This window comes from Cajanus cajan, chromosome 3 (assembly GCF_000230855.2).
Source record: "Cajanus cajan strain Asha chromosome 3, NIPB_CcT2T_4, whole genome shotgun sequence".
Lineage (NCBI taxonomy): Eukaryota > Viridiplantae > Streptophyta > Magnoliopsida > Fabales > Fabaceae > Cajanus > Cajanus cajan.
The window spans coordinates 8,611,958-8,637,084 of NC_138519.1; the positions used below are offsets into that span (position 1 = coordinate 8,611,958).

Genomic DNA, 25,127 nt, shown 5'->3' on the forward strand with positions numbered 1-25,127 from the left:
GAGTAGTATAACTTCCGATATGCTATTTTATGTAAAGTTTATAATTTCACAAGGAGTGATTTGGATAAGTTGAAGGTTGTCTTGGGTGTGTAGGTTAATTCATGTTGTATATGTTGTGTAGGTTGGCAGGATAGATGAGTTGTAAACTTGATGGATGAGTTGTATTATGTGTTGAATATGTTGTATGTTGTGAAGTTGTTGATCTATTATATGTTGAATTGATGATATTGTTGAAGCATGTTGAAGTTAAGTGGTTAAAGTTGTTTTATGTTATGAGTTGGCTAATTGTTGTGAAATATGATGAGATGATATAGTTGAAAGTTGTGAAGTGCATGATGATAATATTGTGAAAAGCATGATGTGAAGTGTGTAGAGGTGTTGAGATTTATATAGAAGTTATTAGTAGACTATGTTGCTAAGTTGTTAGAGGAAAGTTATATGTTGCTATAAAGTTGTATGTTGTACTATGTGTTGAAAGATATTATCTTATGACGATTGAGTTGATCATGTTGTTTAAGTTATTGAGTTGAGTTGTGCTGATTGAGTTAATCATGTTGTTTAAGTTGTTGAGCTGAGTTGTGTTGTTGAGTTGATTATGCTGTTTAAGTTGTTGAACTAAGCTGTGTTGTTGAGTTGATTATGTTGTTTAAGTTGTTGAGCCGAGCTGTGATGTTGAGTTAATCATGCTGTTTAAGTTATTGAGTTGAGCTGTGCTATTGAGTTCATTATGTTGTTTAAGTTGTTGAACTAAGCTGTGTTGTTGAGTTGATTATGTTGTTTAAGTTGTTGATCACTAGGACTAGAGGAAATGTTTTCGAAGTTGCTCATCCCATTGTGCGGATTGAGATAGTTGTGATGCTCAGAAAGCCCAATTTGTTGAAAACCCTCTGTGGGAAGTTGTCCCTTGGAGTGGACATTGTGTTGTTCTCCTCTAGGACTTAGTTGGTCCCGTGTGTGGACAAGGTCGAGGCACACGTGTACAAAGCGACCATGGTATAGGGGCCAAGTCGAGCTATACCGATTACAAGCGACCAAATTTGATCACCAGGATTAGAGGAGATGTTTTCGAAGTTGCTCATCCCATTGTGTGGATTGAGAAAGCTGTGGTGCTCAGAAAACCCAATTTGTTCAAAACCCTCCTTGGGCAGTTGTCCCTTGGAGTGGACGTTGTGCTGTTCTCCTCTAGGACTTAGTTGGTCCCATGTGTGGGCAAGGTCGAGGCACACTTGTACAAAGCAACCATGTTATAGGGGTCAGGTCAAGATATACCGATTACAAAGCAGCCAATTTGAGTAAAGTACGAAGTCGGGAACTTAGTTCCTAACCGAGTATCGGAGGGTTGTAGTATTTGGAGGATAGTCGGTAGGCTAATCCCATAGATGGCTTAGTTAAGTTAGCTAATGTCGTGGTAGGCCTAAACCCAGTTGTTCTATCCTGACATAGTACTATAGTTCTTTGTTTAAGTGGCAAAGTCTAAGAAATCGTTATCATGCTGTGAATTGGTATCCAAATTTGCTGTTTACCTAGCAAACCCAAAAAAATTATTTGTTGTCGGTTCGGTAGGTCCGAGTTGAAATGCGTGACGATGCATAAGCTGTTGATGTGTTTAATTAATATTGATATGAGTTGTATATGTGTTGTTGTGTTGTGAAGCTGTGATTGAGTTGTGTGTTGTTATGTGTTGTATGTTGACACTGTTGAGGATGATGATAGTGTTATTATGTTGTAAGTTGCTTTTAAATGTGTGTTGTTGAGAGGTGTGCAATACATGTGTTGGTTGTTGTTATGATGAATATGGTAACTATTCCAATGGTTTGTGCAGTAGTTGCGTTGAAGTGTTGATACAGTGGTGATATGTTGAATCAAGTTGAAATGATGTTAAGATGTACAATATATGTGTTGTTGTCTTCTATGTTGGATGTGAAGATGATTATATTGTTGGTGTGTTGCATATTTAATTATTATAAGTTTTTTATTGTTTCTAGCTTACCCTTGCATGTTTCCATGTGGTTTGGATTGCGATGATCATACGATGTATGGGAGCAGGGCAGGGATAGGCTGGGAGATAGTTGCTAGAAGCCACAGGAGGTGCCTGGAGTTGGATTTTGTTTTGTAGGCTACCTTATAGTAGCATATTTTGTTGTATATAGCTGGTTGTTGTTGGTTGCTTGATTAGCAACTTGTGTTATAATTATTTTTATTATACTTAGTATATATTCCAGTAGTGTGTAGTGTAGTTCCGTAGTGTGACGGTCATGACAGGTCGTTACATATACATTACATACTAAATATCACTTCATTTAAGTAGTGACAAATCACTGGATAACGCTAAAATTTAACGATTAACGAATATCAAATTGATGAGAAAACTAAAATTTTATATTTTAAAAATAAAAAGACTAAATTCTTCTATTTTAAAATAGATAAATCAAAATTAAGAAATAAAAAAGTTATCAAAAATATAATTTGCACAAACAAATTTAATTAAAAATCTGTGAAGAGCATATGGTTCCTTGTCTTTCTCTTTGTGACCAGGTGATGTAAATGTGTTAAGGTTTTAAAGTTTCATGATTGTAGTACTTAATCTCTCTTTTCTAGACACACTTCCTCCCAATTGACAATTCATCGGAAAGAAAAACATCCCGTGACAGTCACTAAAACTGTGGGCAACACTGAAATATGTCTGGTTAGTTCTTTTAAAAAATATTGCTTGGTCTGCAATTATATATAAGAAAAATAATTTATTTCACGTAAATTAAAAAAAATCATTAAATTCATTTAATTTTTATAATTTAATATAAAATATATTTCGTAAAATATCTTTAATTACATTTATGTAGATATTATTTTCATTTATTATTATAAATATATTTTTAAATTAGAAACATTTAATGAAAATAATTAAATTAAAATTTATTTATATTTCAGTTAAATTTTTTTAGTTATATATAGGTCAAGTGGGAGTATTGATTTTAAGACATGTGATAATTTTAACTCTTTCTTAGAAAAGAAGTTACTCGAGATAAAAGATCTGTCTACATTTCAAGATCAATGGTGAGTCCCTAAATTTAGAAGTCAATGTCATGTTAATCTCTCAAACTAAGGAGAACTCAAATAAATTCTTAAAATTACAAATTAATATTATGTTAGTCTAAAATAAAAAAAAAAATGTGTAACTCTAATGATAATATAATTGGTGTATATTTTAAGAGAAAAATGATAATAAATAATAAAATATAAAAATTTATTTGAAATTTTTTAATTTTAAAAGCTAATATAACAATATTCAAGATCAAAAAGACTTTTTACTATAAAAAAGAAACGTTTTTAACATATGTTACTTTTTAACATTTTAGATTAATTCAATGTTTAGATAAAAAAAAAAAACTTAACCAATATAAATATAAAAAGTTAATACTTTTTATATTGTTAACAATTACTAGATGTTGTTTGTTGTATGTTGAATTTCTTTCATAAACTTATCCTTATTTTTCTTGTGATTAAAACTACAATCAACGGTTAACTTGGTATTGAAGTAGAGTATGATTAACAAGTTGACTTGTCTAATTGATGAAGAGCTTTTTGTTGATGATTCATTTTGACATCATTCTAATGTAGTGTGTTGCATGTTTGGCAAGTGTACCAATTGTTATTGTAGTAATAATATTATCGTCCTCAAGGATTAAATTTGTTGAATACTAGATTACTAATTTACGTTAATTTTGAGCAATTGAAAAATAGATGGAACAACGAACGTAGAAAATTAACAAAAATTCACTCAATATTAAAATTGTTAGAGAATTGATTTCATATTCTTTCCTATAGATTCTTATCCTTTTCAATTGATGCAAGAATTGTAATTACCCACTTGAGTTTATTAAGAGTTATTTACCCCTAATCCCTTAGGCAAGTAAATTTATTCATTGAACCCTAATCCCCAATTCCTTAGGACAATTATGAAATTCAATAGAATCATGAAGAACAATTATCATCTCAAACACAAACTAATTAGATATGCCCAATATTCCAATTGTGACAAAACCTAATCTGTTCTATCTATAATCGTAAACAATCCCCAATCTCTCAATTGTAAAATTGTTCATAGAATAAACATTAGAGACATGGATAGAACACTGAGATAATTAAAATTAACTAAACATCAATTGAAAAGGTTCAGAAACTATAATCCAGAATATTACATCAATACTCTAACAAAAAGAAAATTAGTTCTGCATAATGAAAAAGGAAAAACCAAAAGAGATTGATGAGTCGTTCATCTTCCGATGGTGAGTTGATCTCCTCTTGATGAGTCGTTCCTCTCTCTGACTATCAGTTCTCCTCCTCCTCTTTTTCTTTTCTTCTAATTATTCCTCTTTTATTTTCAACTCTTTTTTTTTTTTAATTCCTAAGAGTTATTTTTTCCTCTTCTTTTCATTTGGCCCAAGTCCACAACCTGTTTGTGGAATTTTCTGACTTCAACTCTTCCATCTTGATATTTTATCTCTTTAAACAATGATTTAAGCACCTAAAATACTTATTTACAAAGAAAAACAAGAAAACTAAAAGTGTAATATAAAACAAAAATAATGCATGATAAAATCATTCAAACAATGCAATAATATATGCAAATGGCCTAAATTAAAGTATGAATGCAAAGATAATTTATACACACATCATAGTGCAGCAGTTATATAGATATTTAATCGGTAATTAAGATCATTCGATGTACAATTATGTAAGTAATGTATATTATATATGTGTACAGGGTATGTGTGTAACTCTATATGGAGATTTATGATTTTAATTGTTTTATTTTATTATCCTATACATGTATATATAAATGACAGTATTATTTATTATAGATATAATTTAAAATATTTTAGTAAATAAGTATATATTTTATGAGAAATCGTAAAAATTAAATATATTTAATTAACTTTCTTAATTTATGTAAACTTATTATTTTCTTTATATATAATAAATTCAGAGAAATTAAATCGTTGTACTTATAATCAATTAAAAATTTGATTTTCTAAATCAGTTTTCAAATAGAATTTGCACAAATTAATTGTCATGTACATTTGTCTGTTCAGAGGTTTGTATAGGACACTTTTTTTCATTGCACAAAATTTCTTACACATTTGTCCGCTTAATGGTGTGTTTGGATGAGGAATTTATATAGGGTAATTTATTTATTTGAAGAATTTTAAATTCTAAACATTTGTTTATATATATATAGAGGTTTGTATATGAGGTGAAATGTTTTGTTTGAATGATGAATTTACAAAGAATTTGAAATCCAAGCATTTGTGAAATTCCTTAAAATAGTAGAATTTCAAATTCTCCCAAAAATGGGAGAATTTGAAATTCTTCATATTTATTTTTCTTATTTCACCTATATATTTTATCTTATCTCTTCATTCTTTTAATTATTAGATATTCAAAAATATTTTTAAAATTATTAAATATTATCTTATATTAATTTTTAAAATTATTAAATATTATCTAATATTAATTTTTAAAATTATTAAATATTTAAAAGGATTAATATTTATTTTTATAAAATTTAATTTAAAAATCTCAACATATAAATATATTTTTAAAATCAATTTTACTATGATGGAATCAAATTATCATATTCAACCTAACAATTTAAAATTTAAGAAATTTGAATTGACTTATCCAAACAAAATATTTTAAAAATATTGAAATTGAAATCAACATAATTCAAATACTAAAAATTTAAAATTTTTCATCCAAACATACTATAAAGATTTCTACGTAAGCATGTCATCTTTGACATTTCGAGACTCAATAAGGTGAATTTGTAAGAATTCATGAAATCATGTCATCGCATATAACTCTTGCAAAACATGTACATCGCACATAATCCTTTGTTTTCGCAATACTTAGTCGTCTTTGATTCAAACATTATACATCAACAATAAATATTCTTATTACTAAAAGGGGCATTTGTTTGAGCAAATTCAAAAACTTATTCTTCCACAATCTCATATTTGTTATTTGTGCATATAGTACGTCCGTATATGTGCATGATCCGTACTGTAATTACTTAACAAAAATTACAAGATTTAATACTTTCAACTTATATATAAGTAAAAAAATTAATTTCACACGTACATTAAAAAAGTTAATTAAATATATTTAATTTTTACGATTTCATATAAAATATATATATTTACTAAAATATTCTTAAGTACACTTATAACAGATATATTTCTAGTTTAAAAGTATTAAATAATATTATCTTGATTAAAATTTGTTTATATTTTAATTCAAAAATTTAAGCATTTTTTTTTCTTATATAAACGTCTAGAGACAACATAAGAGTTAATTGGTTTTTTGGTCCAATAGTCTACACACATATTATATGTATATATATACAAAAACACACACATGTATGTACATATGTACAAAAATATAATTAATGCACTTTACCAAATTAAAAATAATAATAATTTAATTATAAATATTTTAATCTAAAAATAATAAATAAATAAGATAATATGAATTGGATCTTATATAATAAATAAATAAACAATTATTTTAAGTTGAGTCTTTTAAGTTATAAATACAAAATTAATTGATAAAAATAATTAAAATACTATATTTTTATTGGCTTTACATTTTACTCTTATAGGTTAAAATAGACAATTTTAGTCTATATACTTCCATTTCTTTAATCTCTTTTGTCGTGTGGTTAATTTTTTTCTAACATTGTTTCCATGTGAGGAGTGGAAATATTAAATCTGTGTGACAATAATGTATTTAATTTTGTGGACGATGACATGTCACATATAGGTTTGGGGAGAAAAAAAATAATGAAGAGTTTAGATGATTTTGTGAACAATTAATATTTATTATTGTATAATCCAGATGAATGATCAAATTGTCAATAATTGCATAGTAAATTATTAAATGTCACATCGTCATCCAAAAAAATATATCAATGTCCAGTATATTTAATAAGTCTACATCATTCACACAGAAATAATGTTGTAAAAAAACTAATGACAGATATAAAATGATTAAAAAAATATAAATATAAAAGTTATAAATAAATAAAAAAACTATCTTAAACTATAAATATTAAAAAAATATTTTAATTTTAAAAAATAATATAATGTTGGAAAACTGATTAGTAACTATAATCGGTAACTAAGAAAAAATTAGTATGTTATAGTGATTTAGTAAAATTATATGTTGAAGTAGTTGATAAATGTTAAATAACATAAATAGGCATATCAATATAATATTTTTATATAAATTTTTAATTTTAATATATTTTTTTCCTAGCTTTAATTTTAACTTTTTAATTAATTTTAAACTCTTAGAATATTTATATTTAGATCAATTGTTTTAATTATATTTTTTTAGTTCTGATTATGCTTTTTTTTATAATTATGTTTGATATATTATAATATAGTTTTGCTATTATGACTTAATTTCATTTTAATTCTTTAGATATAAGGTAAATTTGTTTTTAACTTTTAAATTTAAAATTAATTTTTTATTAATGATAAAAAAAAGTATCTTTTTTCTCAAATATCATTAGTGAATCTATTAAATAAAACTTACATATTATTTAATATATCTCATAAAATTTATTCATTAATGTCTTTAATAGTAAAAATATTATATTAAACACAATTGATATATATAATTGTCTCAATCTTTTAGTAAAATAAGATTTTTTTTTAAATTATAGGGACTAAAATAATTAATTTTAAATTTAAATTCTTTTCTAAATTTAAAATATTAAAAATATATTTAAACTTACTTTTATTTATTAAAACTCTTCGTATATTATGATAAGATTGCCATAATGTTAATTAACCATGAAATTAATAGTTACATAAGGTCCAACCATATATATAAGAGCATCTACAATAAGCAACTCCCAACCATTTTAAATGGGTCCTACTGTGTCACGTCACTCATAAGCAACTCATACTATATTTTTATAACTTTTGCTTCAATAAAAATTGCTTATAAGCACCTCAACTTTTTTACAACTCATATTACACTTTTTGATACCTCAATTTTTTTACAACTCATATTTCAATAATAATAAAAAATTACATAATAAAAGCGTACTCTCTGGTGGGAAGAGTCGCGGCCATGAACCTCCCTATGGGAAGAACCGCGATTTGCATGAGAATGGCGGAGATGGTGAGAGGCTGCGTCCTGAAGGTGAAGAACGTGTTCAGGAAGATGAGAAGCACGCACGAGGCTATTGCCAGAAATCATGCCAGGAAAGTCATCACCGGAAATGAAGGGTCGTTGGTCTCCGGCACCACCAGCGCCACCTCCTCCACTGGACACCGCTCCTCCACGGGGGGCGGAGGGGTGGCGAACGGGTGGTTCCGCCAGAGGGTTCTAGTGCGGGGTGGAGGCCGTTCACATGCTGGGCGGAGGTTGTCAAACCTCCCCGGATGAACGAACAGGAGGTGCATGGTTTTTTCTATTTTTCTTTTTCATAAATGTGGTCCACGTAGATGAATTTCAACCAATGAAATTGTTCTTGTCAGTGCTAAGCTCCGTTGCTTGTAGAAACAATTGTGAAAAATATATAAGCAACTGAGTTGCCACGTAGGATAAGTCCAATGGCAATTTCTAACAAGCACCGTTGCTTGTCAGTAAGCAACACACTAAGAACGTGCTGCTGGAGGTGCTCTAAGCTACTTTATGACTGATATGATGGTCCTTGTTATCATCATCATTTCATATTTTCATGTACGTGATTAATGATATGTTGGATGCGATCTGGCATTCCACTCCATGGGGACACTGACAGGGATGTGAGTAGTAGAAGACAATACTAACCAAATAGATTATAGGATAAAATAATAGGAATAAGTGAAAAGAAACATACATTTTGGAATTATGCCTTTTTGAATTTATTTACAATTATATTGTCTCAGACATGTCAATTTTGCAAGCTTCACTTGACATCACATTCTAAAAGAAATGGAAGTAGTGGTTTGTGAGGTGTTCGATCACCGAGAAAGGAACAGAAGCAGACAAGCAAGGAAGTGGGTAACGTGCCATTGGGCACTGCTTAATGGGCATATCACTCATCACCACCATGCCTAATAGTGGAGCCAAATAATAATACTTAACTTATAATCATACCTTAATTAATAAATTGAAATTAATTAATTAGACATTTATGAGGCCCGGTGCCTTTAGAAAATTACATTTTAAATTATTGCTATATATTTGCATTGAAATCTACCCATTTATAAGTGAAATGGTGCTTTCTAGACATAGCTTTATGTAAATATTTATACCAAAACTTGAATCACAATCTTTATTTAAGATGGTGAGACTGCTTAGTTAGAAATGATATGTTACTTTTCAAATGCATCTAAATACTTATGTGAGAGATTGAATCTCAATCTTTAATTAATAAACATTAGTATTGAACTTATTTTGTTAAAAACTTTTAATACCTTCTAATATTATTATAAGGTTTAGATAGTTCTTTTTTTCTTCTATTAATGATCAGGACTTAATTAAATCTATAACCTCTCTGCTGAATGTAAATACAATTACAACCACTGTGACCTTACTGTGAACAGAATGGTCGAGATCATGGCCTTCTTTTTGTGTTGCAAATTTGTGTATAACTAAGAAGTTGTCATGACAGTACTCCCATTATGGAGGTGATGGAGTAGGATATGTTTTCGGCACCAGTATCCTATATTCTCCTTTTATTTTAATAGTGGCACCAATATCCTTTTAACATGCTCATATATATGACACGTGTTGCAAACTAATTTGTGTTTAATTATAAGTTAATTGTTTGTCCATTTGAACACTTATCTAAAGTTGGACACTTTGAGAACATTAATATTATATTAAAAAAAAACTTACTTTTTAAACGTTAAAAAATAAACATAAAATATTTTATAAATACTAAAAAAATGGCTCTTCATTTATTTTACTAAAATAATGACTCTTTATTTTTTTTTCACTATTTTTTTTATAAATAAATGAGATTTAAATTAAAGGGAGTACAAGGAGTACTCCAACCTATTACAAGAAATACAGACAAAATTAGAAATCAAAAGCTAAGTATAAACTATGAGAAACATAAACTCGAATTATAATACCAAAGTTTTTTTTTTCACTGTTAGTGTGTGTGAAATGATGATCACTTTTTTTAAGGGAGTCTTTGGTACATAAAATATTTTTATTTTTCTAGAAATTTTAAATTAAAAATCTTAGTATCTAATGTTTGATAGTTTTCTTTTAAAAAAAATTATCAAGAATATAATTTTTTTAATAATTATTTTTTATCTACCTCAAAAAAAAAAATTATTTTTTATCTCACTTTTTCATAAAAACATTTTGATGGGTGATAATTAAATTTTTTCGAGTTAGAAGGAAAGTTTTATATATATAAAAGGACTATTTTACTTCCTTTTAAAACAGAAAATCTTTTTCTCTTTATCCCTCTCATTCTATCTCTATCCCCTCTCTTCCTCTCTCTCCCTTTCTATTTCACTCAAATCTCAATGCCTCTTAAAATTATGTATATATCTAACATATATATAAATGAAAAATAATTAAAAATAATATTTTTTTACAAAAAAAATATTATTTTTGAAAACACATGTTTGCATAAATTATAAAATAATATAAGATATGTGCGAATATAAAATTATATATATATATATATATATAAATATATTAAACATAAATATATTATTACACTGGTACATGTGTTTAAGGAATATCTATAATATCTATATTTATAATAATATACATATATATAAAAGATATATTGTTTTTATCTATACATTTTTAATGATATTTTTATTCTTTATTTATTTTGATAATCACATGCACATGCACTTTTTTTTTTAATGTAGGACAATTCAGTAATCTTATTTTATTAATTTAAACAAACCATTATTATTTATCCAATACAGTTTTTTCTTTAATAAACTACAACTTTCCTATAATTATGTAACTTGCCCATACACAATATTCATAAGATACAAAATATCTTTATTTCGCTAGTGATATGAGAATGAGAATTGTCAATAGGAATGAAAATTTTCAATTTCAAAGCTTATATTAAAGTAGATAATCCTATCTTATTTTTCTATCCTATCTTATTACTCTAATATATTTTTTTATTTATTTTTTATTCTGAGGGAGGAGTTAAGTTTAAAAAATAATAGAATAGGATAAACTCTTTTATCTTTTCTCTCTATATATTATGTCATTTATTTTGACATATTATATAGAAATAGTCAAATATATATAATAAATATATCAAAAATAATATTAAATATTAATTTATAAAATATATCTTATATAATATTAACTTATAGAGTAATATATATCGTTATATTTTATATTAAAATGTATATATTAATTTATATAGTATATATTATAAACTTTACATTCAACATTTTTATATTATATATAATTATAATGATTTTGACATGTAAATTTGAACTATATTGATTATATTATAATATAATACTATATACAAAATATTAAAATATATATAAAATAATAAATATAACATATATAGTATTTAATGTTGATTTATAAAAATATATATAACAATATATATTATATAATAATAATTGATGCAATATGTATTATAAATTTTACATTCAAAATTTAATCTTATATATAATTATAATAATTTTGTCATCTTAATTTAAAGTATATTATTAACTAAAATATTAAAATAAAAATTATTATTTAATTATTTTTCAAAAAATATATGAATAATAATTATAATTTTAAAAATATTATATAATTCTTATATTTTAAAAAAAAATTATTATAATAAATTTTGTATTTTATAGTTAAAATTGTATTTTTATTATAATTTTTTTAAATAATTAAATTAATTTTTTTAAAATTATATGTAATTTTTATGAAACAAAAATTTTGAGATCTGATTCCTCTAAAATGAGTGAATTGCACTTTAGAAAATAAAGTGCAACAAAAATTATTAATTAAAAAATTAATAATTGATATTATATTTAATTTTAAATTTAATTATGTAATTTTATTTATTTATCACAAATCTCATTTAATTAACAATTATGAGTGCTATCTTTTAAAATATACTCCCTCATTTTAAAGGAGTCAAATATAAATTTTTTTTATGTTAATAAAATTTATATAATATCTTATTAATATATGTTAATACAAATCACATTGTAATAATATTATCTTATTTATTATTATGTGGTGTGTAAAATGTGATAGAATTTATGTTTATCCTAATCTTATCATTTCCTACTCATTCTGATATCATATTCAACCACCAAACGTATTAAAATAATGACACTAGTCGAATAAGGCAGAACCATGACAATGCATATAAGTTATTCTTGTACTATTATTTTCAACCAAAGGGGAGGAGGAATTGGCATAGCACTTGACACAATCACATCGTCATGACAACGAAAGCAGATAATAAGTTTTATTAACTTCTCTCCAAATTGCCCAACTCATTGACCAAACGGTGAAATTAAGCAAAAATATTAATATATACCTTTTAAGCTAGGGCAAGATTAAATGCATAATAGCAAATTTTGTCAAAGGAAAAAAGCATTTAACAGATGGTTCAAAGATCAACAATTAATATATATTCTGATATATATATATATATATATATATATATATATATATATATATATATATATAATATAATGGGATTAGGATACTAAAAGTCAGGATTATGGGGTACATGACACTATCATAAAGGGCATAATTGAGTATCAACCTAGTAAACCATGAAGCATTAATTTAGCTAAGTTAAAGATAAACTTAATAAAGTAGTTATCATATACAGAAAGGTACACGTATCTGCATGGCATAGGCAAGTCCTCCATGATTTAGCTTCACATTTCAAGTCATACTCATCAATGTTCTTATGGAACTCAGCTTCTTCCACAGATGTAACTTTCTCAGTCATTTTTTGTTTTCTCGAGTAAAACCAAATTTAGTTTGCGTGGAGAATTGTAAATGTAGAACATTCTTCTAGTCGACACGTTACAAGGTAAATAAGATAAAATTATATTTTTAGGCATGACTTTCGAGGCAAAGAGAACAAAGTTTCTCCCATGAAGTCATGTAGGACTAATGCAATATAACTTGACTAACATTAATTTACTAAAAATAATCTACAACACTTTTTCTTTCATTACGAATATCTCGTGGAGATTAATTTCTTTTGGAGAGTAAAAATCGTCAAAGTAAATTTGGTACATTGTTAGTTCACTCATTTTCATCGGTGATAAAAAAAAATTCGCATTAAACACTTAATATTTGCTAATATACAATATATATATATATATATATATATATATATATATATATATATATATATATATATATATATATATTCAGCTGGGTTAAGATTTTCATTGTTAACATATATTTTTCCAACAGAAATTAAATTGTGGCTTTATATTGACGGTGCATCTGACATATTATATCGACAAATGATTTTATTTTTATAATATATGGTATTAATTTTTGTATATTGTTAATATATGGTGTAAAAAAATTACATTGTCAATTAATTAAAAATCATTATGGTGTAAACTTTCATATTTGTACTACCATTTTATATTACAGTACACAAAACAATATGCACGCAGCACGCTATTTACTCAAAATATTGATATATGATATTTAATTTTTACATCAAATGCTAACACAATACATCATACTATTAGTGTAAACTTTCATAGTATATTACAATTTAAATTTTTAATAGATAGAAGTTATACTAACAAAAATATATATATAAAAAATCCTAATGTTCGAAAAAAAATTATTAATAATATTAACTGACATTTTTTGTTCGTAATATGATTTCACCATGCAGTATATTGATATAAAATGAAAATGAGGATAGCAACAGAAAGTTACAAACATTTCCTTGAACAAGAAAACAGGTTGTAGATTTATTCTCTCCCTCACCTTCTTAAAAAAAATAAAATTATATTACTTAAACCGATACTCTAGAATCATCATCTATAACATTATATAAAAGGAATACTTCGGTTTCGTCTCCACAATTTTTAATACTGTTTTACCCTTTAACAATTTCTTATTCTGGTACTTAATTTGTGTGGTTACTTGGAGCATAAATGAAAAATTAAAAATTTTGGTATTAACCCACTTCTCCCACATTTTATAAATTTGTAACTACATGTTCTATTCAACCTCCTGTCTTTTGTAACCGCATATTCTATTCATTACCTTCTCATTTTGTTGGCTTCATGCAGATGGTGTGCGTGATGAAATTTATATGGATGCAATTATTCAATACCAAAGTTTCAACCATTTCTGTAATTTGATCTAACAAATTTTGTTGGAGTATTTGGTTTACATTTTTATTCACTCTACAAACTCTTTGGAAATCGAATGTATGAATTATTAGTTAATAAAATACGTGTTTTGTCTTAAATTTCATGGCAACAGCGAATGAGATCTCAAGGTTAGTTATAAGTTTTTCCTTTCATTCCCTGATTTTGCATTCTACCAGACTCCCTAAAATTTTTCATTACCTTTATGCTAAATTTTTCATTGCTTTATTCTAAATTTTCAAACTTCGTAAAAATCTTATGTAACTATACTTTCAAACATCTTTTCACCATAGATTTTATTTGTAGTTTTGTGTGTTTGTTGTCATATGTTATTTTAAATTAGAGTTTTTTTCCATGAATTTTTTATAGAATTAATATTGTGTGTTTTATTCTGTGAATTCGCTTTAGTTGAGAAGGTATTTATGTTAACTATACTTTTCTCCTTTGTTTTTCTTTTCATTTTTCTTTATTTTCTTTGATGGTTGACATATTATTTCTTGAATGGAAGTTAGTATCCGGGTCCTGCAAAGATAGTCATATGGATAATGAAAACTACAATAACACATAATGACAAGAGGTTGTAATTCTCTATCAACTACCCTTTAACATATTGTACTTCTCTTTGTTTTGTACAATAGTCACTTTCCTCCCAATTTTTAATTTTCATTTGCTTCCAATGCAATTTTACAATCTTTTTAATGCAAAAAAAATTAAAAGGGTAAATGAATAAAGGTGTAAACTATTACTGTAATGAAATCATTTCACATGATATTTTCCTTCTCTAATTTGTATGCTTATTTTCAGTTACTCATTTGAAAATTTTCCTTTTCTTTTCTTTATCATCATCAGTTACTCATTTTAATCTCTTCACGATGACAGTTCTTGCGCAAGCCAATAAGAATGCAAACTTGCGCTCTGTCCAATCACAACATGTAATTGAGATATTTTTTATTTTTTTATTTTTCTGACTAATAAAGTGTTTTTTAATTACTTTTTATTTTGTGTATTATTTTAACAATGAATTTAAATTTGCTCAACATTTTAACAATCAAAATTTAATATACATCTATTTTTTGAATTCATTTTTTCTTTAAAAATTATAAAAATTCATTTTTAAACTTACCAACTTAATAGATTTAAAAGTTTAAACATTTAACCATATTTTATTAAAAATTCATATTTAAAATATGCCTAATTTTGATTTTGTATTTTTAAATTGATTGTAAAAATTTTAAAAATGCATTTTAAAACTTATTTATTTAATAGATAGATTTAAAAATTTTAATATCTATAACTAAATTTAAAACGAATACAAAGTCTTTGGTTTCCACTTATGTCTATTCAATTTTACCCCTTAAAATTCAAGTTTACTCAACTTTTTAAAAATTCAAATTTAAGATGACTTCATTTTTGAATTTCAATTTATTTTTTAAAATTTATTTAAAATTAAAAAATACAAATTTATAATATATCTGTTTTTTTTTATTTTTAACTTTATTTTCTTTTCAATAGTTTTATAATTAAATAAATTATTTTTAGTCCTTTATTCTTTATTCTATACAATTTTTCGTTCTTTCTTGACATAAGTTGAACTCAACACACGCAATGTCAAGTTATATGGTATAACTAAATTTTTATTATTATTTTTAATTCATATATATGTGATGAATATTATATGGTAGAATTTAAAGTACAAATGTCAAGTTTTTGCTGTATTTTTTGTTTTTTTCCTTCATTTTTGGCTTAAAAAACATACTCATATCAACCAAAAGCATGATACAAAGGAAGTAGCATGATAAGCGAATTTCAGTTCATAAAATCTGTTATAAATAAGTATAGATATAACTTAAGATTAAGATTACAAGATATAAAAAGATATTGGTCTCCATTTATCCAATTTTAACCTTTATTGCTGGTAACTCTCTTTTAATTTAAAACAATAACTATTTTCTCTTGAAATAATAACTATTTTCTTTTAAAATAATAACCATTCAACATATGCTTTTATCTATTTTTATCTTTTTCATCTTAAAAATTCTTTCTCCCTCTTTTGTACATTTTTTTCTTCCATTTTCACCCTCTACGGTTTTTTCATACCAATCGATTCTCAATTTTCCCTTTATTTCAAACTCAATCACACCATATCTTGGTATGAATCACATTTCGAAGCAAGTTGTAATATATTTTAACTAATCTTATTTAATGTTCCAATATTTTTTTAATAAATTTCTTTGTTTCTTTTTCTATTGAAATTTTAGGATATATTACAACATGGTGAAGAACAACAATAATTTCATTGTCATAACTACATCATTGACAAGTATTTTTTTTTTTATATCTAAATCATCTTCAATTAGATATGTTAGAAATTAGAATTTGTGAAATTGTAGGTATGTACGTCGAAACGAAATTTGGATTTGTAGAGTAAATGACACTAATTTAGTTTCGATTTTGGTTTTTGGGTTGTTTTTAATGCTTTGCTTGCGTTTGGAACATCAAAATTTTGCGATAAGGTTGAGATCCAACATTCTGTACTCCCCTCTGCTTCTACTAAAGTAATTCCTCCATTCTTTTCTTTGATTTTTCTACCATTGATATTATTTTTTTTTTCACATATAAGAAGGATTTTAAATCAAAGTCACCATCGAGAATATCTTCATGTTTCACGTTTGATTTCAAAAGTTTCCTTCAATTTAATTTAAAAAATAAAATATGTGGCATTAAATAATATTATTTTTTTAAAAATTAAATTAATTATATACATTTACATCTATATCTATACTAATATATAAAAAAGATACATCTTTTAGTAACCACCTTGGTCACCACATTTTGTTGACCATTATATCCTTTCATTTTTAAAAATTAAAAAAAAATAATATTTTTCTCAAAATCAAGACCTTAAATTTAATTGAATAATTATGACATTAGATTAATGTATATTTATTACTTAATTTTTATTTTATTTTATCTTTAATAGAGACACAAAGTACCTCGACCATACTAGTAGATTCATAATAGAAAAAAGATTTAGAATGATAAAATGTTTATGATCCAGCCGTATGCCGAGTGTAAGGCCAGATTCGGGCCAAGCTAGTTAGCAGGCCCAAAACCTCCACCCTCATCCTTGATCCGGCCCAAGGCCTGCACATTGAATTGTGATTTTACAATATTTCTGGCAACGAATCTACCATTACACTTTATTTAATGGGTTTATTTAGGAAGTGTACTTGCGGAGAAATGTTTAGAAAATAATCTTCAAATGAAAGTTCTAAGTCTTCGATATCCAGTCCTTGGTCTTTTGAACTGTTAGTGATGATTGTATCTATATTAAGAAGCATGATTCTCTTGTCTACAAGACATCTAAAAGAGTGCCACAATTGGGTTTTTCTTCGATAGACTTATTTCTTTTCCTTCCATTTTTAATACATACAATTATCCTTTCAACATCAGAAGTTTACTAATTTTTTAATAAAAAACATTGTGTCAAAACATTATATCAATAGTAAATATTAATATTTATATATATATATATATATATATATATATATATATAATAATGAATATTTATATAGTATATCTCACAAACTAAAATATTAGTATTTGTTTCACAAAATATTAACAGTTTATACATTCAAAAATATTTATTTATTATAAAATTTAGTAATATAAAATAAATATTTATCATGTACATTATATATATTAAAATACTAGGTTGTATTAAGTACATTGCATTAGGAGTATTCATGACTTATCATATCTAATTAATCCGACTTAAGGATTTTAACAAGTTTGAATTTAAGAAATTAATTCGATATATTTTATTTGACGAATACAAATTATATTTTAAGTTCTCTCAACTCAAATTAATGTCATATATAATCTTTTACAAAATATGATTTTTTAAATAATTATGTATTAATAATCTAATTTCTTAACTTAATAAATAATATTTTTTCTAACATAATATTATATTTATAACTATATCATCTATAAATATATTTAAATCTAGTGCATTTTAAACCATATATATCACATCAAGTTACAATGCAAAATCTACTTTATATATATATATATATAATAAATATTTTTTCATTCAGTTATATAGATATAATTTATATCATACTATTATAATATATAGATATATAAAATGAGTTCTATTTTTTCACCTATATTTCAACATACACTCAAACAACACCCAATATTTCTTTTTCATTTTTAATTTTTGTCTTACCTCAAATTTTCCATGTAACACTTGGATAAAGAGAAAATAATTTTTTAAGAGCATTGTTGGATTGTTTTTGTCTAAGTGTCGATTAAAAAACATATTTTATTATTTAAAAGTGGTGCATTTTTTTACAGTAGCATATATTACATCAAGCTACAGTGTAAAATGCACCTTTTGTATATATAACAATTTTTTATTCAGTTATATAAATATAATAAAAAATATAAGTAAAAAATTGTCACAGATATTATAGTATTTCAAATATTATATATATTTATCTATTAATAATAATCATAAAATAATATTAATACATATTTAAAATATCATAATCATGTCTTGCCACATATATATGTTGTTAGGTGTTAATCCAACCGAAATCAATTTCATAAAATTAACTTGATGAAAATTTGGGAGCAAGTATAAACACAAAATAAACTCTTTTCAAAATAATACCTGCATTGCATGTTCCTACATGCCACATGGTTAGACATTATGACATCAATGTCATTGTCCTTACAGCATACAAGTGCCACGTGTCCATCCAGTTTTTAAAAAAAGTTTGAAGACATTCCCGCTTATGCAACTGTTAACAAAGTCAACAATTGACCACAAACCGTTGCAGTTTGAAAATTCACAAAGCCATAGCAGTTACCACGTTCATCATATTTCTCACTGTGACTAGCTTCTTTTCTGGATTCAATTGGTAACACTTCCACCATTTTTGGCTAAAGCACTTCTACCCGACCTATCGGTAACAATCTCTTCACCACCCCACATTTAACATGGCCATTCAAAAATGCATCCTTTTTCTCATTTTTCACTATAGTTGCTTGGTTATGTATAAAACCGTGTTTTAAGATATTCATAAAATGTGCATGCCTTCGATGTGCAAGTTTTTTCTTAATGCCTTGAGAATGCTTTGAGAAAATGAAGATTCTGAACGGCCCTTTTATAAAGAACTAATGAACTATAATATAACTGAATGAATTAGTTGATTTTGCCCCTCATTTATCTGATGTAGTAGAAATCCTTCTATTGAACAAATTGGTTCTGCCTTTGAATAACTAACAGACTAACCTTGCTGCTTTTTACTATATAATAGTTCAAGCTAGGAAATATGCAACTCGATGTGGTTAGCCATTATTGTGTATTGGTTGATACCTTTGCTGTACTTCTATTGGCTGATAAGATGCAAATACTATTAATTTCCAATTTCAAGACCATATTGATTTTCGTCCGAGTTATTCATTATGTTCTGGTTTGTGGTATGATTTCTTTGCAGATTCATCCTATTATTCACATTCATTGTTCATTTAGAGAGAAGAATATTTGTTTCTTTGGCTGATATTTTTAATAATTTTGTATTTGTATGACTTCAAGTAATCTCATCATTTCGGATTTAGAAAAGGCTGGTTCCTTTTGTTAAGAAACATTTTAAGTCCTTGTGTTAGAGAAATAGATACTGATCCCCCGTTTAGCAAACCTAAAATTGAACGTTGTTACTCACCAAATTGTCATTGATAACTGTCATTTCATGATGCTTCAAAAGTGTAAGAATCTGAATAGTTTTAACATGTTAATTTTCTATTATTTTTCAAGATTTAAGATTCCATTCTCAATGACCATTTGAATCAGCTTTAAAATATTTCTTCCTTTAACAATTAGACAGTAGTCTTCAGCATTGTTCAGCTTTATGGACTTCTTTTGTGCAGATAATCAAGTCATTATTGGACCTTCAAATCAAAGCTTTTATAATCATACTGACTGGTAAAATGACTCAAGAGTATACTATTGGAGGTAGCTTGCAAGAGGGTCTACAAGATGCAGCTTCAGTTGGACCTTCAAATGGTTTCAAGATTAATGCAAATAGTGCTCTTCAAATTTCATCATCGCAAAGGGGACTTCTAAGCGATAAAAGTCATCATAGAGGAAAACACAGAATGTTGACATCTATTGCTAATATCTATAAATTCTCACATTTTGTGCCTTCATCTGTCAAGGAAAATTTCAGAAAACCTTTTAATTGTGTTTTTTCCCAGATTGATTGGCAATCTCTCAGGAGAAGCTGCAAGCAATGGATTAAGAATCCTTTGAACATGGCCCTTCTTTTATGGATAATTTGTGTAGCTGTTTCAGGAGCTATTCTTTTTCTTGTCATGACAGGAATGTTGAACAAAGTCCTCACAAAGCAGTCACAGAGGAACTCATGGTGTGAGGTCAACAACCAATTTCTCAATGCTCTATTTACTCTCATGTGTCTATACCAACATCCAAAGCGGTTCCACCATCTTGTACTTCTCTGTAGGTGGAAGCCAAAGGACATTATAATCCTAAGAAAAATATATTGTAAGAATGGCACTTGCAAGCCTCATGAATGGATCCATATGATGGTGGTAGTTGTGTTACTCCATGTTATTTGCTTTGCTCAGTATGCCCTTTGTGGCCTTAACTGGGGTTTCAATAGATTTGAAAGACCTGTTGTTGGGGTTGGTATATGCATCTCCATTGCAATTGCTGCTTCAGCAATTGCAGGAGTATACTGCATTGCCAGCCCTCTAGGCAAGGAGTATGAAATTGATGAAGAAGCACAGAATCATATTCCCACTAATAACACATTTGCGACAAGAAATGATCATAGTCTTGTTGAGTACACACCTCAATGGAGAGGGGGACTATTTGATTTTTTGGACAATCTTTCTGTGGCATGTCTTGCTCTCTTTTGTAGCTTTTGTGTCTTTGGAAGGAATATGGAAAGACTTCATTTTGGTAACATGTATGTCCACATTGCAACTTTCCTCCTCTTCTGTGTGGCTCCCTTTTGGATCTACAATGTGGCTACCTTGAATATTGATGATGAGTCTGTGAGAAGAGCTTTTGGGTTGATGGGTATATTGCTTTGTGTGTTTGGTTTACTCTATGGTGGCTATTGGAGGATTCAAATGAGGGAGAGATTTAACTTGCCACCAAATAAAATTTGTTGTGGGAACCCAGCAATGACAGATTGCATACAGTGGCTATTTTGTTGCTGGTGTTCCCTTGCACAGGAAGTAAGAACTGCAGAATTCTATGACATAGTTGATGAGAAATTTTTCAGCAAAAGACAGACTGAAAGTTGTGTTCAGCCTGCACTGAACTCATTGCCTGCTGAAGATAAAGCTCCTCATGTTACATCAATGTCCACTTCATTTTGGAGCAGTCATGGTTTGTCTAAGATCTGGTCTGAAGAGTCAAAAGATTATTCGAGAGAAAAAAAGCAAAATGTTATGGAAGCGCCTATTCCTCTATCAATTCAAATAGATGACAATGACAGCAAAAGAACATAGAGAGGGGAAACCTCAAAATGCTTTTAGATGTCAAATCCAGGTTAATATTGTTACTGTAATGTTAATTCTGATAAGTCATGTATGCATTCCAAAATAGACTTTTACATTGTAATATTTAAACATCAATTTTCGAATCAGATGGTAACATGTTGTCATGTGTTTGAAAATTTTAAAAAGACATTGTTAAAACAAGATTGAAATTTCCATCTTAAACATGGTGAAAATGGATACAATACCACGTGTACGTGATGCTAATTACTTGAACAGCAACAACCGATAACTTCTTAAGTGTGGGGTAAACATTTGGTGCAACTTGTTGAATGAATCCGACTGTTCCACTTTCACATTTCATAAATATTTTCTCAATTTCATAAAATAATAACTATCTTAATATCCATTTTTGTGAGTTAAAAGGAATTAAATTGCATCGAAGATGAATAAACCATTTATAATCATATTAAAAAATCTTAAAGAAGTTGGTAGATGGTTTTAACCTGGAATTATACCTTATTCTAATCTAAACTTTTTTAAGATTTTTTTCTTTTGAAATTTATTAATATTTTACATAATTCACTAAAAGTAACCCTTTATTTATCAAATGTATTAAGAGTGTAGTAAGATTCAATTTTCACCATTCTCTATACATAATTAGACTTGAACCTAAGATCTTTTTATGACCAATTTTATTAAAATAAAGATTTTTCTAATTACTTAAATAGTAATTGGTGGCTCCTCCATTGATTTATCCCAATTTTTCCACAAGCCTCTCGTCGTAAGCCCTCTGGACACGTTGTGTCAGTCATGTTTCAGAACATGAATTGTAATTGACATACAAAAACCACATGGAAAATATCACTGCTCTACATTTCTTTGTCTCTCATCAATATCAATCAGTTCTCCAAGAAAAGTGGAAAAGAACTAAAGGCGATTAGAGCAGTGTTCATATTTATTTTTAGTGTCATGGGAATTAAATTAGCCAATTCTTTAATATTTCAGTTCAAAAGAACTCAATCTGTTTTGGTTAAATTAACCAATGAAAAAAATTCATTATAAAAAGAAAACTACCAGTCCAAAACTATATATTGATAAAACTAAATCCTTTGACATACATCTCTCGGTTGAGATATTGAAGTATTAACTACAAGTCTAAAGCAAAATGATTCCATTGAAGAGTTCAGAGGTAAATCTACAAACAAGGCTTAATAGAAACCACCAGCCCCTAATGCTTATTGTGACCTTTAAAAACATGAAGATCAAGTGTTGCATCTTCTCTATTGACGAGCTCAAAGATAGAAACACACACTGCAGGACGAAACAAACTCTGTTCTCTTGTTAGCCTTTCCTGAACTAACTCCTAACGGGTTGATTATCATAGCTTGGCTAGCAAATTATCATTATGCAAAAACGAAAAAGTTTAAGTAAGCAGTATATTAAGTTAATTGGGACGAACGTGCATTTTCCTACAAAAGTATATATTTCGGAATTATTTGCAGAGTTCTATTTGCTTTCTAGAATTACCATTTTCATGATCATATAATTGCCAAATTCATCATAGAAAGTTCTCCTACTTCGAACTTTAATCCCCCAAAAAAGACCAATATTCTAATATCAATTTGCTATCAGCATTAACTATTAAAACTTTTGCCTTTTTTGTTCATTTCCACATCGAGGGGTCTTTCAAGTTCCAAAGCAATTCCAGTAGGAGTAAAATATCTATATCCATGTATGGCTTCTCTTTTTGTTCATTCCCATTTTAGGGGTCTAAGTTTCAAGTTCCCAAGTAATTCCAGTAATAGGACAAAGATATCTATATATGCATGTGTCTGGCTCATACATTTTTGGTTTTAACTTCACTATCATTTTATTGAACAATTAATCAGTTACCCAAGCAAAATATGTACGAAAACTCAATGCGGTTGAGTTGACCACAATTTCACAACCCTACAAAGATTACATCCCAAGTTACCATGTTGTCCACAAGTTCACATCCTTCAATTTTAACCATCACCTAGAGCTATCCCAGCAACATACTCTTTCCGATACATTCTCCATTAGATCAAATTCATGAAGGTTTCATTAAATAATAACTCAACTAATTGAATAAAACTAATGAAACTCAAAATTCATCTTAGGTAGAAATTATTATATGATGCATGACCATCACATGTCCATAGTTCTAATTAATCTCAATATGACAGTTTCATATAGAGATTAAGAAGACCATGAACACGGTATGATCTTAGACTATAATAATATCTTTATCTTATGAGTATGTTGCTAGCATTTCTGGTTAAATGGCTAACACCAGTCCTGGCAGGGATCGGCGGTAGAGATCGCGGGGCTGGCTTTGCCACAATGTCATGTTGTCAAGCCTGTTTTCCCATGTCTGTGATCTCAAATCCCGGACCACAAGCCATGTGTTGAAGTACTCTCTGAACTGAGTGATGAGGCCATTCTTGACGGTCCAAACATGGACCCAGTAGGCCTTACCTTCCCAGCCTTCGGCAATCACGCAATCGCCGAAGGCTGTGACAGTCCTGGGCTCAAACTGGAAGCCCTTGTTGTTGAGGGCAGTTTCTCCCGTGAGGACCCTCATCATGTGTTGGCACTGAGGGGGGCCATGGAACCACCACTCAAGGTCACTTGCTAGCATGTTTGCCACCGTGTCCATTTGGCCCTTCCCCAGCAAGGCCTTGTAGAGTGACTCCACCGTTGCCTTGTTCTGCATTTCCTCCTTCTTAGGCACACATGCTTCCATTTCTGAAATTTCAAAGGAGGTGGATATGTGCTCCATTTTTGTGATGAGGATTAATTAGATAGAAACTTGCTGTCTTCTGTGCATGGGAATGTGGAGTTGGATGGTCACATATTTATAGGCCTACATAGGGATATAAATGTCAAAGTAATAGGGGCTTATTATGGTTCACAATTCAACAGTTGTTTTAGATAAAATTAATTTTGAAGGATTGATTCTGATTCAAATGAACAATTTTAAATCCTCCCACCTGATTCTCTTACTATAATAATTAACCATTCTATTTCCTGTTACGATAAGTATTGAATACTATGTTTTATATTTTCAAGATTCAAATGCATGTACTTCTTATTCAAGGAGTACTTTATTTATAAGGTAGTAGGATGATATATATATCATGATCACAATTTTATATTTTATTTTAAAATTATGTTTGTCAT

At 27.6% G+C, this 25,127-nt stretch overlaps 2 protein-coding genes across 2 annotated transcripts; one reads left to right on the top strand and one right to left on the bottom strand.

Annotated features, from left to right (window-relative positions):
* Nucleotides 1-19,195: 19,195 nt before the first annotated feature.
* Nucleotides 19,196-22,106, top strand: LOC109816194 (uncharacterized). The gene is made up of 2 exons (XM_020381092.3): nt 19,196-19,360; nt 20,322-22,106. Exon 2 carries the CDS (start codon nt 20,382-20,384, stop codon nt 21,930-21,932), a length of 1,551 nt encoding a protein of 516 aa, XP_020236681.1. The 5' UTR covers nt 19,196-19,360; nt 20,322-20,381; the 3' UTR covers nt 21,933-22,106.
* A 1,619-nt stretch (nt 22,107-23,725) lies between these two features.
* On the bottom strand, nt 23,726-24,787 carry LOC109816198 (wound-induced protein 1). Its single transcript, XM_020381099.3, has one exon. It carries the CDS (start codon nt 24,724-24,726, stop codon nt 24,223-24,225), a length of 504 nt encoding a protein of 167 aa, XP_020236688.2. The 5' UTR covers nt 24,727-24,787; the 3' UTR covers nt 23,726-24,222.
* Nucleotides 24,788-25,127: the final 340 nt, after the last annotated feature.